The following is a 19,519-nucleotide window of genomic DNA, read 5'->3' as shown; positions in this document are numbered from 1 at the left end:
TAAGTGGAAGCTTGTCATTTGTCAGTTGAAAATATTTCGTCAAATAAACGTTCACAACCATAAAATGTAACAAAACACTGAGAAGGAACACAGTTAGTCCTTGTTAAACTGTCGAAATTACTTCAGCAACGTGACAGTTCAATGATAGAAATAGAATGACACGCAATTTCTACACGGTTTATTTAAACAATATTATCTCGACGAATGTCAAATTTTATTTTAAAACAAACGACTTTGCAATACTTTAGTATTTAAACGATTGGTTTGTTTTGAATTTCGCGCAAAACTACACGAGCTACGTGCAGTGTAAGACATTAGGGAAGGCAGCTAGTCATTATTGCCCACCACCAACTCTTGGAAAACTCTTTTATCATCGAAGAGTGGGATTTACCGTCACATTATAAAGTCTCCACGGCTGAAATGGCTAGCATGTTTGTTGTGACGGGGATTCGAATCTGCCACCCTCAGACTAGGAATCGAGTGCCTTAAGCACTCGGCCATGCCATTAGGGTCATATAGTGCATTATAAGAGTATGTAAGCGAATAAAAAATAAAAATCACTTTTACGCAGTATAAAAATATGGCTTAGAAGCAAATGTAATGTGTTATGATGTAATATTCGGCAGCTCATAAGTTTGGTCGTAATTAATCACAAATCTATACAATCACGGGTATCGAAACCCAGTTTCTAGAATTGTAAGTCCAGACATTCCGCTCTGTCATTGGGTCGAATAAATTAATACAATATCTCATTCTTATAGGTGAATATGACACTGTTAGATAGTTCAAAGTTTCCCAAACATTTGCCACCCACACCCACATCTTCGTTAATAAATATGATTTTTCGCTCACCCCTTTGTTTGAATGAATGAAAGAATGAGTTAAGTGACAAAATGTAACACACGGATACACATTAAAATGTTATACGTGTTGTAGTAATTACTTATTTTCATTTATACAAATATAGTATACCACTTAATTTTATATGGTTGGACTACTGACTTTCATAATCGATTCCCACCTTTGGGGATAGAAGAACGTGTTTTGACCCCTCTAAATATGTTTTGTTACATGACAGGATGATCAGGCTCGTCTTACAAACAATCAGTGGTTCTCCATAGGGTAACTACTGCCATCTAACGACTATCAGGAAACTTCAGAACAAATTTATTTTGGTTGGAAATGCTTTCGTGTGACAACAGATAAATCTAGCTAAACAACTATATGGTTTCTTATTCGTAGTAAATAATACAAAACCAGAAAGACAGATCTAACTATACAAAGAATCAGAACTCTCAAACATGCTAAAGTTTAACAACAGTCGGTAAAAAAGTTACATTTTAACACCATCTATAAACCCGTAAATCTCTTACTTCAATTCTGTTAGTAAAAATACAACGTAATTTAAAACATAGCTTTAAGGCTAGTAACCTTGAGTATAGCCTAAAACATTTTGGAAGATTATCGTACATTTTGACCTTTGGTGACCTCCATTAATACAGTTTATGGCAGCTCAAAAGTGATGTTTTAGTATAAAGCAAGGAAAGTTTAGGCAGTATGTAATTGTTGATGAAACCACGTTTTTTCTAAAGATAGATATAGAACAAGAAAGAAAAACGTAATTATTCTAGTTTTAAAAGCCACCAGTTATTTGGCTCGTGCTTATAAAGCTCAAATGGGAGTTCGATTCCCTCGTCGGAGAGAGCGCACCTTAAAAAGCGTTTAAAGACATAACTGTTTCTGAAAATAATGCGTGGCTCGGTAAACATAAACAATTGGGAAAATTATTTAGCCCTTTTACCATTTTCTAAAATAATATACATATATATATATATTTTAAGTTCTCGATCATGCGAGTTACAAATGTTGAGATTTCATTGGAAGAAATAAAACTTCTTCCAAGAACATTTAAGAATTATTCACAGTTCGAGTCACATTTTTAATAATAAATGACTGCACGACACAGTTTAATTATATATTTAATTATATATTTCTTGCAAAGAGAAAAGTGAGAGAGTTAAATGAGGTGTTTGTTTGTTTGTTTTATAATTTCGCACAAAGCTACTCGAGGGCTACCTGCACTAGTCGTCCCTTTATTTAGCAGTGTCAGACTGGAGGGAAGGCAGCTAGTCATCACCACCCACCGCCAGCTCTTGAGCTACTCTTTTACTAACGAATAGTGGGATTGATCGTCACATTATACACACTCCAACGGCTGAAAAGGCATGTTTGATGCGACGGGAATTCTAACCCGCGACTCTCAGATTAATAAATGAGGTGTTTGTTTGTTTTGGTAATGGCAGTGGGTGGTAATGACTATCTGCCAACTTTTGGGCTACTCTTTTACCAACGAATAGTGGAATTGACCGTCACATTGTAACGCCCCATGGCTGAAAAGACATGTTTGGTACGACGGGGATGCGAACCCGCGACCCTCAGATTACGAGTCGCTCGCCTTAACCCACCTGGTCATGCTGGACCTAAATGATGGGAAAGAAAAATATACGAACGACCTGCTTTTCTCCAACATACAAATTGCATGTTTTACTTTATCAAAGTCTTGGTAATGTATCTTACCGGATTTAAAATAAATAACATGATATGTTATTAGATACATAGGCCCAGCATGGCCAAGTGTGCCAAGACATTCCACTCATAATCCGAAGGTCGCGGGTTCGAATCCCGGTCGCACCAAGCATGCTCGCCCTTTCATCCGTGGGGACGTTATAATGGTGGATGATGATGTCTAGCTGCCTTCCCTCTAGTCTTACACTGATAAATTAGGAACGGCTAGCTCAGATAGCCCTCGAGTAGCTTTATGCGAATTTCAAAACAAACAACAACAGAAAACAAACTATATACATAAATACATTTAAAACATAACTATATGTACATTTCTAAGTTTTATTTTGCAGGAAAGAAAGCGACTTCAACAAAAATATCCTAATTATAACCTCGGGAGTGATGAGAATGAATGTCAGAAATTACTAGTGGCCTACCACAACAGCATCCGCCCACTGGAACCCTGTCCAGAAATACGTCGGAGTGACCCCACCGCACACTCTCGAAAACACCGAACTCCTGGACAGGAAAATGTTCGTCCCTCCTAACGCGGAGCTCTTTGAACTATTTCCAGTTTCGTTTTGAGTGGTTATGTTATTCACACGGTGGCTTTTATTGTGTAAAACATCTTTCTTGACACTCGCTAACCATTAATCAGTTATTATTAGTGTGAACGAATAGTAATTTATCGTTTAACACTACGATTCACAAGATTGTCAGTTGCTTCTCACATTTATTAACATTAACTCCTTTAGAGGCACTAATTTAAAATTTAGGCTTTCAGTGTTCCTCTTACATTAATTTAGATTTAAAGTTTAGCTGTAAAACGTATATTAACATAGGAATTTTCTTTAAGAATCTTATTAAAGGACAACTGAAAACAACTGAGGTTTTAGGCACAGCCTTAATGCTAATCCTAATTAGGGTTAGACCAAGAAATTACATTTTTTAGTTGTGATTTCGTACACTAAGACAAATTTATCCACGAGATTATTTAAAGTGCAACTTGAGAAATTCTGAGGTTTTAGGCTTATTGCTTACCCTAATTAGGGTTACACGTCGCTAATATACCCTCCACTCAACACACAACACTTGAAGGTACGAACAATTCAATTCTGTTTCAAGCGCAAAGAGACAATGATTCCATCATAGCATTTTAAATGTACTCGAGAATACAATGGTACTTAATATTTTCATTTCAACTTTACATGCAAGTAATCGAATATTTTGTAGGCAAGCCATGAGATGAGAATCCAAACCATAAATCTGCGAGAATGCCTACAGGATGAGTTGTTGTTAAGCCTGTCATACCTTTAATGTTAGTTCTATATCAATTCCTTATGAAACATATTATGCAAATGGTGTGTCACAAAAGAAGAAACTGTCCACATGCTAATATATATGATTTAGCTCGCGCTGGATAAACTTAGAAAACTATGACTTGAGATTTTTGTTTTATGTGAAATGCAGTTATTTTAAAAAAAGACCTGTTCCTTTTCCTCGTAGACCTGACAATGCAAAGTAAAACTTGTCAGTTTGTTTTCATAGATTCTGCTTAAAAAAGTATAGTGTTTGAGCAGTTCACTTGTAAAAGGCCTAGGTTTAGGCTTAGGTTAAGTTTTAATTTGAGATAGCTGCAAGATTCCGAAGTTAAACTATAAAGGCTTTTGTAAAACCACAAATATCTGATGCGAAATAATAACATGTGTTAATTTTCTGTTTCGTTGTTTATTACTATAGAAAATGGCTGGGTTGTAGCCCAGTGTTTGGCGTGTCAGACCATAAAGATTCGCTTTCGGTGGTCCATACTTTAGAGCTGTAAGTGCGTTATAAAAGTAGCAGTTAAATTCTACTCTTCGATTAGAGTAGACCAAGAGTAAATGATTGGAGCTTTTTGACTAGGTACCTTCCATCAAGCTAGTCTATCAATTCAAAACTAAAGACAGTTAACTTCAAGTGTTTCTAAACTTCCTTTCTGTTTATCTTCATCTATAAAATCATCTATTAAACAATTCAAGACGCTCTGTTCAAAAGACCTGACATTTTTTATCTCTACTATTGAGTCAACGTTTATATTTTATTTGCACAAACACATGTATTGTTTTCAATTTACGTCTTTCTAAAACCTTTGTTGTGTATCATCTCTTCTCTAAGTTGGGACGTTTTACCTGTTTTCTCTACTGAGAACGCTGCAGTTTGTCTGCACTCATGAGATTAAGTTAAAATCACCACCGAAAAGTCCTGTTTATGATTATTTAACAAAGACTCGATTAAAAGCAAATAACGTTTTCAACTTTCCTTGACTAGTGACGTCATATATGCCTGTGAATTTTACGGTATCGATTCGTCAGTGTCAAAATCCAGAGCTTTACCATATAGCGAACCTGCGCACATTTGTTACTATCAGTTATTCCTTGTGTCATTTCTACCACCGCTGCACGTCCTAGTGATTAGTTACAAGATTGGTTTAGTTATTTTTCTACATTTTCCATCAGTTCTGTTTGTTATAATTCACCTACTTTAATCCACTTTTATCTTTACGGTTTTTTTTAATGCGGAAGTATAATCACGTGACACACTTTCTTCACCGTTTTGCGTGACTGACAGCTATTACACTGCCAGAGTTAATGCACAGAACACGTCGCGTTTGAAAATATTTTTCATACTTTTATAAAGGTATCAATATTTGATGGTTTTGCTTTAATTCCAGGAAACAAAATCGTCGACTTTATAATATAAAACACTAGCGGTTTCCTCTTTTTACTCTAAAAAAAGTCCACTCTTTCACAAAAGTTTTCAACGCATAAAAAATCTCTTCCCCATTAGCTTGCTGGCGTTAAACGCTAAAATTGAAGTTCTATACCGGCATCCACAGTATAGCTTTGCGCTTGAACACAGGCAAGAATAAAACAAACGAGATGATATACAATAACCACGTGACAAACGAGAAAACCCTCAAGAAGTGGTGTCAATCTTGAGTCCTGCGATTCGAGTTTTCTTGAAAGCAAACAACGTGAGAAAATCCATGTTAAATACGTAAACAAAGCAACTGTGTTCGTGCTGTAAACCAGTTTCTTAAAAAAAAGGTTTTTTGTTTTATAATTAAGCACAAAGCTATACGATGAGCTATTTGTGCTCTGCCCAACACGGGTATCAAAACGAAGCTTCTAGCAGCATGAGTCCGCAGACACACTACTGTGCCACTGGAGGAAACGATATTATAGTGCATGTACATAATATGCAATGTATTACAGGGCAGGTTCTATGCGCGAAATCTTAGATTCTGCGATATTACATAAAACAACAAATATGCAACAATGCAGCCTTACTATTCTAAATAATAGTAATTAAGCCTTATTTCATAAAACAACAAATATGCCACAATGCAGCCTTACTATTCTAAATAATAGTAATTAAGCCTTGTTTCATAAAACAACGAATATGCCACAATGCAGCCTTACTATTCTAAAATAATAATAACTAAGCCTTATTTCATAAAACAATGAATATGCCACAATGCAGCCTTACAATTCTAAAATAATAGTAATTAAGCCTTGTTTCATAAAACAACGAATATGCCACAATGCAGCCTTACTATTCTAAAATAATAGTAATTAAGCCTTGTTTCATAAAACAACGAATATGCCACAATGCAGCCTTACTATTCTAAAATAATAATAACTAAGCCTTGTTTCATAAAACAATGAATATGCCACAATGCAGTCTTACTATTCTAAAATAATACAAGGTGTTCAGAAAGTTACTGTGCACTTTTGTAATCAGCGATAACAGCATTCATTCAATTTATTTCAAACCAGCAACTGATAGCGGTGTTTAGAAACAAAATAAGAAGGATCCATGCCTGAATTGATGCCAACGGGTGTCACTTTCAACATTGTTTATAATTGTCATTCATATTCACCTCCTGTACACTGTATTGAAACATGTCTGTTGATAAATATACTCTTCAAAAAAAGAAACGCAAAAGGCAAAATATGAGACAAATTGTTAACAAGTTTATTTCGGGTAGTTCTGTATGACATGTGTGAAACTTTGCACATACACTGCTGAACATCCAAAGTCTGCAAAGGCGAAGTCCACGTTCATTAGGTGAAGTTTAACGTAACTCAACGTCAATAACGAGTACGCCCCAGTGAGCATCAATAACTGCTTGGTATCTCCTGCCCATGGAAGCGATGAGATGACGAATCACATCCTGTGGAATGGCTGTCCACTCAGCCTGCAAAGCTGCTGCAAGCTAAGGTAGAGTCTGCAGTTGAGGTTGTCGCCGTCGCAGACGTCGGTCCAACTCGTCCCAAAGATGTTCGATGGGGTTTAAATCTGGTGATCTGGAGGGCCAGGGAAGAACGTTGATGTTGTGGTGTCTCAAGAAGACAGTGGTGAGTCGGGCTGTGTGAGGACGGGCGTTGTCATGTTGAAAACGTCGTTGACGTTCACCATGATGGGTTGCACATGGGGCCTAAGAATCTCGTCTACGTATCATTGAGCCGTAGGATTCCCTCGAATGTGCAAAAGGTCTGTTCTGGCATTGTCGGCGATGGTTGCCCACATCATGACGCTGCCACCACCAAATCTGTCAACATCCTGCACACAGTTTGCTGCAAAACGTTTACCTCGGCGACGGTAAACACGGGTCCTTCCATCCTGCCTACGAAGCATAAAACGTGATTCATCGCTGAACCAAACATGCCTCCATAGTCAATCAGGCCATACCCGACTGCAGCCGTGCTTGACGATGTTGCTGGGTGAGAATGACGCCTCTGACTAGACGTCGAGGTCGGATTCTTGCATCTCGTAGACGGTTGCGTACGGTCTGATCGGAAATCCTACGCAACCCTGGTATGGTTGAGGCAGTAAACGTCGCAGTGGTGGTCCTATCCCGAAGGTGACGTAACCGGATGTGGCGATCTTGTGCGGGCGTGGTCACACGAGGTCTGCCAGATCGTGAACGGTCACGAGTTGATCCATGTTGTTGATGACGATTCCATTGCCTTGTGATGGTGCTTGGGTGTACATTCACAGCTCTGGCAAAATGTGATCGAGATTCGCCTGCTTCCCAGCGACCAATGGCGTTGTTGCGTTGTGCTTCAGTCAGTCTTGGCGTAACTGTATTGCGTGTTGGTGGCTTAACACTGAGCTATGGAAACCGAGAACCCGTAACTTTATAGGGATTTTGCACTTGCTGAACATGCATATCTCTCAAACAAATTTATTGGACACGCATGCGTTTTGGCGAAAAATCCGTGTTTTCCTCCGTTTTCAAAGTGCACAACTTTTATTGTCATTTTGGTCTGACAATCAGTGCCTTAACACGTGTAACATCACATACTCTGAGCTTGTAATGTTATTACATATATTTCTCTTAAAAAAAAATCCCTTTTGCGTTTCTTGTTTTGAAGAGTATATATAAGTGCACAGTGACTTTCCGAACACCCTGTAGTTACGACAGAAAGTGTTCGTACCCTGCGTCCCGAGTGGTTTTGTTCATAACTTAAAAGTATCACGAGTAGTCTAATAAAAGTATAGTATATTATAAATATTATACTAACACACATCTTCATAAATTTTATGTAAATTAAACGACAAATAAACTTTATAAACAAATAATCAAAAATAGGAGGAGCAGAAAGTGTTCATACAGTTCAGAACGTGTGAAAAAACTGATATTCTCGTAAAACTTTTGTTTAGTTTGGCGAATAAACTACATTATACCATTCCAGAACTAGACACTGGGTTCATAATTACTGGAATTTAGCTAGCAATTATTTTGGAACCTCACCATGTTATGACAATCAACGGCACTACGTCTGGACAAGCTCTTTCTGACAACCGCGTAACTTAATAACTGCAGTGTAGTTCCCTTTGAAAAGGGCTCCACAGTAAGATTGTCATGTTCAAATATAATCTCTGTCCCTTTATGCTTTCCATGATTCATATAATATACGAAGATGATGATTTTTCAGTGCCTGCTTCAGTTGACTGATCACAAATCTACAAATGTTGCGTCTGGACAATAAGACAGCATGAATATCAACTTCGTTTTCCAAATACTTGAATTATAAGATGAATAAGTTTATAATTCTTGATTACGTTACGTACAGTTATTTCCAATACATGGACGGCTTTAGCCAGTCTTCGGGGATTCTCATGTTATAAAGTGCTGCACTTTGCTTGTTAGGTATGACTTGTTGCAAGTCTCTTTCCGGATGCTCCTGGTACCTCAAACTGATCTATATCCCTTTTGTTTTCTGGTGCCATGAAGTTTAAAGAATATCCATGTATTAGAAATTGTAAATCTCAGATCTGAATACATTTTATGATACGAGTTAATGAACCTAATACGTTAACAAGAGCTATTACATACCCTTCCTAAAATATGATAATTTCGAAGCAAAAACACACTACCTATGAAACTCTAAACAACGTTACAGTACAATTCTGAATCTAACTGATCCACTGTAACCTTATGTCAGTTTTGGTTTTCATACAACTTTTGTTTCCTCCAAGTGTTTGACACTGCATGAAATGTTTCAATAGCGGAAGCAGTACATTTGTTGAATCAAAGAATGTAAAACACGAACTAATATGCAAGAGAAATGGTTCATAAACAAGATGCACATAAGTAGATAAAAATACAGGATTATTTAACTAGTAGTTGAAGTTTTACGAGAAAACACCTGTCTTGTAAGAAAAACTTCATAATGGTTTCCAGGTTGCAAACAGAATTCCATCTAATCTGGACAACACCCTTAAAGAAAAATAAAATGGGACCAGTATGTCACTGTGTGAGTAAGTAATGAAACATGACGTCGTAGTACAACCAATTCTTTTTTTCTTCTACATAAAACGAAGTCACTTGAGCATATGTTCAAAAGGTTAATATTATAAAAGTAATCCTGACATGGAATGGAACAGGATTATATTGTCAAAACGATGTGTTTTTATTAACGCAAGTCCTCACCTGTTTGTTTTTTTCAATCAACCAGAAAGCTTGTCAATAAACTACCATTCAATTGTTAATTACAAAACGTTTTAGGTAGAAATAATAAATTAGACGTAACTGAACGCTACGTGTTTCTTACATATACAGGGTGGTTATATCTTGCATACGGTCTGGCGTGTTAAATAAAATTACACAAGTACGATAAGAGAACCATTTACGTTCTTTACTATTCACCACTGTTTAAATCACTTATTTCCTAATATTCCATACTGACAGTCCTTATCATTGACCTTAAATACACAACTGCCAGTCCTCATCATTGAACTTAGGTACACTACTTCTAGTCTTCATCACTAATTTCAAATACACTACTGCCAGTCCTCATCACTGACTTTAAATACACTAGAGCAAGTTCTCATCATTGGTTTTAAATACACTACAGCTAGTCCTTATCATTGGTTTTAAATACACTACAGCTAGTCCTTATCATTGGTTTTAAATACACTACAGCTAGTCCTTGTCATTGACTATAGACACTACTGCCAGTCCACGTCATTGACTTTAAATACACTACTGCCAGTCCTCATCATTAATTTTAATACACGACAGCCAGTTCTCATCATTTACTGTAGATACACTACTGCCAGTCCTCATCAATGACTTTAAATACACTACTGCAGGTCCTCATCACTGACTTTAAATACACTACTGCAGGTCCTCATCACTGACTTTAAATACACTACTGCAGGTCCTCATCACTGACTTTAAATACACTACTGCAGGTCCTCATCACTGACTTTAAATACACTACTGCCAGTCCTCGTCATTCATTTTAATACACTACAGCCAGTTCTCATCATTTACTGTAGACACACTACTGCCAGTCCTCATCATTGACTTTAAAACACTACTGCCAGTCCCTCGTCATTGCTTTTTAATACACTACAGCTACTCCTCATCATTGACTTTAAATACACTACTGCAGGTCCTCATCATTTACTGTAGACACGCTACTGCCAGTCCTCATCATTGACTTTAAATACACTACTGCCAGACCTTGTCATTGACTGTAGATACACTACTGCCAGTCCTCGTCATTCACTTTAAATACACTACTGCCAGTCCTCGTCATTGACTTTAAATACACTACTGCCAGACCTTGTCATTTACTGTAGACACACTACTGCCAGTCCTCATCATTGACTTTAAATACACTACTGCCAGTCCTCGTCATTGACTGTAGACACACTACTGCCAGTCCTCGTCATTGACTTTAAATACACTACTGCCAGACTTCATCATTGACTTTAAATACACTACTGCCAGACCTTGTCATTGACTGTAGACACACTACTGCCAGTCCTCATCATTGGCTTTAAATACACTACTGCCAGTCCTCGTCATTGTCTGTAGACACACCACTGCCAGTCCTCATCATTGACTGTAGACACACTACTGCCAGTCCTCATCACTGACTTTAAATACACTACTGCCAGTTGTCATCATTGACTATAGATGCATGTAACTTATCTCTTAAGAGAAACTTCTTTCCACACCAAATCACACCTCAAAGTTGTGAACTACATTTTATTAGAATTCTTCAAGTTACGGACTTGTTACCTTCTGATAAACTCCACATAACTCAGTTTCTGTTTCCTCCACTCAGTATAAAGAACTGATTGAAATAATTTGTTACCTGCTGATAAACTCCACATAACTCAGTTTCTGTTTCCTCCACTCAGTATAAAGAATTGATTGAAATAATTTGTTACCTGCTGATAAACTCCACATAACTCAGTTTCTGTTTCCTCCACTCAGTATAAAGAAATGATTGAAATAAGTTGTTACCTGCTGATAAACTGCACATAACTCAGTTTATGTTTCCTCCATTCAGTATAAAGAACTGATTGAAATAATAAGTTACCTGCTGATAAACTGCACATTACCCAGTTTCTGTTTCCTCCACTCAGTATAAAGAACTGATTGAAATAATTTGTTACCTGCTGATAAACTCCACATAACTCAGTTTCTGTTTCCTCACTCAGTAAACAGAACTGATTGAAATAAGTTGTTACCTGCTGATAAACTCCACATAACTCAGTTTCTGTTTCCTCCACTCAGTATAAAGAACTGATTGAAATAATTTGTTACCTGCTGATAAACTGCACATAACTCAGTTTCTGTTTCCTCCACTCAGTATAAAGAACTGATTGAAATAATTTGTTACCTGCTGATAAACTGCACATAACTCAGTTTCTGTTTCCTCCACTCAGTATAAAGAACTGATTTAAATAATTTGTTACCTGCTGATAAACTGCACATAACTCAGTTTCTGTTTCCTCCACTCAGTATAAAGAACTGATTGAAATAATTTGTTACCTTCTGATAAACACCACATAACTCAGTTTCTGTTTCTTCCACTCAGTATAAAGAACTGATTAAAATAATTTGTTACCTGCTGATAAACTCCACATAACTCAGTTTCTGTTTCTTCCACTCAGTATAAAGAACTGATTGAAATAAGTTGTTACCTGCTGATAAACTCCACATAACTCAGTTTCTGTTTCTTCCACTCAGTATAAAGAACTGATTGAAATAAGTTGTTACCTGCTGATAAACTGCACATAACTCAGTTTCTGTTTCCTCCACTCAGTATAAAGAACTGATTGAAATAATTTGTTACCTGCTAATAAACTGCACATAACTCAGTTTATGTTTCCTCCACTCAGTATAAAGAACTGATTGAAATAGTTTGTTACCTTCTGATAAACTCCACATAACTCAGTTTCTGTTTCTTCCACTCAGTATATAGAACTGATTAAAATAATTTGTTACCTGCTGATAAACTCCACATAACTCAGTTTCTGTTTCTTCCACTCAGCATAAAGAACTGATTGAAATAAGTTGTTACCTGCTGATAAACTCCACATAACTCAGTTTCTCTTTCCTCCACTCAGTATAAAGAAATGATTGAAATAGTTTGTTACCTTCTGATAAACTCCACATAACTCAGTTTCTGTTTCTTCCACTCAGTATATAGAACTGATTAAAATAATTTGTTACCTGCTGATAAACTCCACATAACTCAGTTTCTGTTTCTTCCACTCAGCATAAAGAACTGATTGAAATAAGTTGTTACCTGCTGATAAACTGCACATAACTCAGTTTCTGTTTCCTCCACTCAGTATAAAGAAATGATTGAAATAAGTTGTTACCTGCTGATAAACTGCACATAACTCAGATTCTGTTTCCTCCACTCAGTATAAAGAACTGATTGAAATAATTTGTTACCTGCTGTTAAACTGCACATAACTCAGTTTCTGTTTCTTCCACTCAGTATAAAGAACTGATTGAAATAATTTGTTACCTGCTGATAAACTCCACATAACTCAGTTTCTGTTTCCTCCACTCAGTATAAAGAAATGATTGAAATAAGTTGTTACCTGCTGATAAACTGCACATAACTCAGTTTGTTTCCTCCACTCAGTATAAAGAACTGATTGAAATAATTTGTTACCTGCTGATAAACTCCACATAACTCAGTTTCTGTTTCCTCACTCAGTAAAAGAACTGATTGAAATAAGTTGTTACCTGCTGATAAACTCCACATAACTCAGTTTCTGTTTCTTCCACTCAGTATAAAGAACTGATTGAAATAATTTGTTACCTGCTGATAAACTGCACATAACTCAGTTTCTGTTTCCTCCACTCAGTATAAAGAACTGATTGAAATAATTTGTTACCTGCTGATAAACTGCACATAACTCAGTTTCTGTTTCCTCCACTCAGTATAAAGAAATGATTGAAATAAGTTGTTACCTGCTGATAAACTGCACATAACTCAGTTTATGTTTCCTCCACTCAGTATAAAGAACTGATTGAAATAATAAGTTACCTGCTGATAAACTGCACATTACCCAGTTTCTGTTTCCTCCACTCAGTATAAAGAACTGATTGAAATAATTTGTTACCTGCTGATAAACTCCACATAACTCAGTTTCTGTTTCCTCACTCAGTAAAAGAACTGATTGAAATAAGTTGTTACCTGCTGATAAACTCCACATAACTCAGTTTCTGTTTCTTCCACTCAGTATAAAGAACTGATTGAAATAATTTGTTACCTGCTGATAAACTCCACATAACTCAGTTTCTGTTTCTTCCACTCAGTATAAAGAACTGATTGAAATAATTTGTTACCTGCTGATAAACTGCACATAACTCAGTTTATGTTTCCTCCACTCAGTATAAAGAACTGATTGAAATAGTTTGTTACCTTCTGATAAACTCCACATAACTCAGTTTCTGTTTCTTCCACTCAGTATATAGAACTGATTAAAATAATTTGTTACCTGCTGATAAACTCCACATAACTCAGTTTCTGTTTCCTCCACTCAGTATAAAGAAATGATTGAAATAAGTTGTTACCTGCTGATAAACTGCACATAACTCAGTTTCTGTTTCCTCCACTCAGTATAAAGAACTGATTGAAATAATTTGTTACCTGCTGATAAACTGCACATAACTCAGTTTCTGTTTCCTCACTCAGTAAAAGAACTGATTGAAATAAGTTGTTACCTGCTGATAAACTCCACATAACTCAGTTTCTGTTTCTTCCACTCAGTATAAAGAACTGATTGAAATAATTTGTTACCTGCTGATAAACTGCACATAACTCAGTTTCTGTTTCCTCCACTCAGTATAAAGAACTGATTGAAATAATTTGTTACCTGCTGATAAACTGCATATAACTCAGTTTCTGATTCTTCCACTCAGTATAAAGAACTGATTGAAATAATTTGTTACCTGCTGATAAACTCCACATAACTCAGTTTCTGTTTCTTCCACTCAGTATATAGAACTGATTAAAATAATTTGTTACCTGCTGATAAACTCCACATAACTCAGTTTCTGTTTCTTCCACTCAGTATAAAGAACTGATTGAAATAAGTTGTTACCTGCTGATAAACTCCACATAACTCAGTTTCTCTTTCCTCCACTCAGTATAAAGAACTGATTGAAATAATAAGTTACCTGCTGATAAACTGCACATAACTCAGTTTCTGTTTCCTCCACTCAGTATAAAGAAATGATTGAAATAAGTTGTTACCTGCTGATAAACTGCACATAACTCAGTTTCTGTTTCCTCCACTCAGTATAAAGAACTGATTGAAATAATTTGTTACCTGCTGATAAACTCCACATAACTCAGTTTCTGTTTCCTCACTCAGTAAAAGAACTGATTGAAATAAGTTGTTACCTGCTGATAAACTCCACATAACTCAGTTTCTGTTTCTTCCACTCAGTATAAAGAACTGATTGAAATAATTTGTTACTTGCTGATAAACTGCACATAACTCAGTTTCTGTTTCCTCCACTCAGTATAAAGAACTGATTGAAATAATTTGTTACCTGCTGATAAACTGCACATAACTCAGTTTCTGTTTCTTCCACTCAGTATAAAGAACTGATTGAAATAATTTGTTACCTGCTGATAAACTCCACATAACTCAGTTTTGTTTCCTCCACTCAGTATAAAGAACTGATTGAAATAATTTGTTACATGCTGATAAACTCCACATAACTCAGTTTCTGTTTCCTCTACTCAGTATAAAGAACTGATTGAAATAATTTGTTACCTGCTGATAAACTCTACATAACTCAGTTTCTGTTTACTCCACTCAGTATAAAGTACTGATTGAAATAATTTGTTACCTGCTGATAAACTCCACATAACTCAGTTTCTGTTTCCTCCACTCAGTATAAAGAAATGATTGAAATAATTTGTTACCTGCTGATAAACTCCACATAACTCAGTTTCTGTTTCTTCCACTCAGTATAAAGAACTGATTGAAATAATTTGTTACCTGCTGATAAACTCCACATAACTCAGTTTCTGTTTCTTCCACTCAGTTTAAAGAACTGATTGAAATAATTTGTTACCTGCTGATAAACTGCACATAACTCAGTTTCTGTTTCCTCCACTCAGTTTAAAGAACTGATTAAAATATTTATTTTATGAGTAAAATACATGAAACTTAGGAGGTAATAATTGGAATTAATCACTAAAATAGATATATTTTTTGTATCTACTTTCAAAGTGGTACTTTACATGATTACGACTCTCATAAACCCATAAGTAATTTAACATAACTAGTTCAGAAAAATGTGTGTAAAAATTTAAAGTCATCGAGAAACAAATTTATATCAGTAAATGTTATACACAGACAAACCTACACTAGGATAGTTTTCCAAAAATAAATCATACATGAATATAGTGGCTCTAAAATGAAGGAAATTTCAAGTGTGTTTTATGAAATTATTTTAAAATGTGAAGCGCATCACACTTTTCTATATTACAGTCAAGTACTGAACACAGTGATGACCTAACCCTAAATCCATTATGACATAGTAATAAAAGTCCTTTTCAAGTCTACAGAAAACTTAACTTTTTATTATTCTGTTATTCCTTTCACACTTAACACGTTCCAAATAATTTCTCTAAAAGAAAAGTTAATTGTGGGATTTCTAAACCTTGGTAATAAAACAGTAGTGTTGTTTTAAATGTCTTACCTGTAGGGTTTCTGGATCTGGCTTCTACAACAGTAGTACTGGTTGAACATTAGCTGTGCTACCTGTAAGGTTTCTGGACCTGGTTGCTACAACAACAGTAATACTGGTTGAACATCAGAGGTGTTACCTATGAGGTTTCTGTACCTGGCTACTACAACAACAGCAGTGCTGGTTGAACATCAAATGTGTTACCTGTAAAGTTTCTGGACCTGGCTACTACAACTGTAGTACTGGTTGAACATTAGCTGTGCTACCTGTAAGGTTTCTGGGCCTGGCTACTACAACAACAGTAGTACTGGTTGAACATCAGCTGTGTTATGTGTAGGGTTTCTGGACCTGGCTTCTACAACAGTAGTACTGGTTGAACATTAGCTGTGCTACCTGTAAGGTTTCTGGACCTGGCTACTACAACAATTGTAGTACTGGTTGAACATCAGCTGTGTTACCTCTAGGGTTTCTGGACCTGGCTACTACAACAACAAGAGTACTGGTTGAACATCAGCTGTGTTACCTCTAGGGTTTCTGGACCTGGCTACTACAACAACAATAGTACTGGTTGAACATCAGCTGTGTTACCTGTAAGGTTTCTGGACCTGGCTACTACAACAACTAGAGTACTGGTTGAACATCAGCTGTGTTACCTCTAGGATTTCTGGGCCTGGCTACAACAACAACAGTAGTACTGGTTGAACATCAGCTGTGTTACCTGTAAGGTTTCTGGACCTGGCTACTACAACAACAAGAGTACTGGTTGAACATCAGCTGTGTTACCTCTAGGATTTCTGGGCCTGGCTACAACAACAACAGTAGTACTGGTTGAACATCAGCTGTGTTATCTGTAGGGTTTCTGTACCTGGCTACTACAACTGTAGTACTGGTTGAACATCAGCTGTGTTACCTGTAATCTTTCTGGACCTGGCTACTGCAACAACAGCAGTACTGGTTGAACATCAGATGTGTTACCTCTAGGGTTTCTGGGCCTGGCTACTACAACAACAGTAGTTCTGGTTGAACATCACATCTGTTACCTGTAAGGTTATTGGCCTGGATAGTAGTACAACAGTAGTACTGGTTGAACATCAGCTGTGTTATCTGTAGGGTTTCTGGACCTGGCTTCTACAACAGTAGTACTGGTTGAACATTAGCTGTGTTACCTGTAAGGTTTCTGGACCTGGCTGCTACAACAACAGCAGTACTGGTTGAACATCAGCTGTGTTACCTGTAGGGTTTCTGGACCTGGCAAGTACAACAACAGCAGTACTGGTTGAACATCAGCTGTGTGACCTGTAAGGTTTCTGGACCTGGCTACTACAACAACAGCAGTACTGGTTGAACAGCAGCTGTGTTACCTGTAAGGTTTCTGGACCTGGCTACTACAACAACAGTAGTACTGGTTGAATATCAGCTGTGTTACCTGTAAGGTTTCTGGACCTGGCTACTACAACAACAGTAGTACTGGTTAAATATCAGCTGTGTTACTTGTAAGGTTTCTGGACCTGGCTACTACAACAACAGTAGTACTGGTTGAATATCAGCTGTGTTACCTGTAAGGTTTCTGGGCCTGGATAGTAGTACAACAGCAGTATTGTTTGAAATCAGGTGTTTTACCTGCAAGGTTTCCAGACCCAGTGAGTACAACAACAGCACTTTTATAAAATATATAAAGCAATCCTTCACTTACAATGATATCATTACATAATTTAAAGTACTTAAACTAGTAAACTGTTGTATTTTTGACGTAACTGTTGCGTTGTACAGTGTGAACTTTTTCTGTATTGATGACCAAGTAGTTAAGTCTTACAACAAATATTGTGTTTAAAATCATAACTTACTTTGTATGTCTCGTAACTGTTTCATTAATCAACTCTTCTATTCTGCTATGAAGTAGTCAATTTCCATCCTAACTGAAATCTGTGATCTTTGTTTTTTAGGGTTAAAAAAATGCATTTTTCATGAGATTTTTGTGTCGTTTTTTGTTGACATAATTAATTTTACAGAATTAAAAGAAGATATATATTCTGGATTTCGTTTCATGAAAGTTGAGTGGAAATGGTATGAACCACAGATTTTATTCTTTACGACCTTTGTCCTTACGAATCCAAATGAAAAACACTATCCAGGTTATTGAGAGACAAAATATCACTCACCAAATGTTTTGATGTGTAAATTTTTTAAACTATTATAAAGAAACCTCACGCACATGGAGAAACAATTTTTCTTTCTTTCTTATATTTTATCATTTCTCTAAATGGAGCTAAACTGTATTTACTTATTATTATTACAAAACAAAGACTGCCTGGATGTTAGACTGAAAATTACAAATACACAGACTCCTGTCAAGTATTATAATCACTTTGTAATTTGGTTTTACTTCAAAAAATCTTCTCTACAAAAATACTGTTTCAGATGGTATTCCACTAGTTGTTAGTTATATATTGGTGTCAGACGGTATTCCACTAGTTGTTGGTTATATATTGGTGTCAGATGGTATTCCACTAGTTGTTGGTTATATATTGGTGTCAGATGGTAATCCACTAGTTGTTGGTTATATATTGGTGTCAGACGGTATTCCACTAGTTGTTGGTTATATATTGGTGTCAGATGGTATTCCACTAGTTGTTGGTTATATGATGGTGTCAGACGGTATTCCACTTGTTGTTGGTTATATATTGGTGTCAGACGGTATTCCACTTGTTGTTGGTTATATATTGGTGTCAGACGGTATTCCACTTGTTGTTGGTTATATATTGGTGTCAGACGGTATTCCACTTGTTTTTGGTTATATATTGGTGTCAGATGGTATTCCACTAGTTGTTGGTTATATATTGGTGTCAGATGGTATTCCACTAGTTGTTGGTTATATATTGGTGTCAGACGGTATTCCACTAGTTGTTGGTTATATATTGGTGTCAGATGGTAATCCACTAGTTGTTGGTTATATGATGGCGTCAGACAGTATTCTACTTGTTGTTGGTTATATATTGGTGTCAGACGGTATTCCACTTGTTGTTGGTTATATATTGGTGTCAGATGGTATTCCACTAGTTGTTGGTTATATATTGGTGTCAGAGGGTATTCCACTTGTTGTTGGTTATATATTGGTGTCAGACGGTATTCCACTTGTTGGTTATATAATGGTGTCAGACGGTATTCCACTTCTTGTTGGTTATATATTAGTGTCAGACGGTATTCCACTAGTTGTTGATTATATATTGGTGTCAGACGGTATTCCACTAGTTGTTGGTTATATATTGGTGTCAGACGGTATTCCACTAGTTGTTGGTTATATATTGGTGTCAGACGGTATTCCACTAGTTGTTGGTTATATATTGGTGTCAGACGGTATTCCACTAGTTGTTGGTTATATATTGGTGTCAGACGGTATTCCACTAGTTGTTGGTTATATATTGGTGTCAGACGGTA

At 36.4% G+C, this 19,519-nt stretch overlaps 1 protein-coding gene across 1 annotated transcript in view; it reads left to right on the top strand.

The window, feature by feature from the left end:
* Positions 1–4,689, top strand: part of LOC143245848 (dual specificity protein phosphatase 22-B-like) — a 34,866-nt gene extending 30,177 nt beyond the window's left edge. Inside the window, exon 6 of the mRNA XM_076492102.1 lies at positions 2,916–4,689. Coding sequence (XP_076348217.1) covers positions 2,916–3,110 — 195 coding nt within the window. The 3' untranslated portion in view covers positions 3,111–4,689. The remainder of the gene's footprint in view (positions 1–2,915) is intronic.
* Positions 4,690–19,519: the final 14,830 nt, after the last annotated feature.

Source organism: Tachypleus tridentatus, chromosome 3 (genome assembly GCF_004210375.1).
Source record: "Tachypleus tridentatus isolate NWPU-2018 chromosome 3, ASM421037v1, whole genome shotgun sequence".
NCBI lineage: Eukaryota > Metazoa > Arthropoda > Merostomata > Xiphosura > Limulidae > Tachypleus > Tachypleus tridentatus.
Note: the sequence above shows the minus strand (reverse complement) of the source record. Positions and strands in the feature narration are given on the sequence as shown.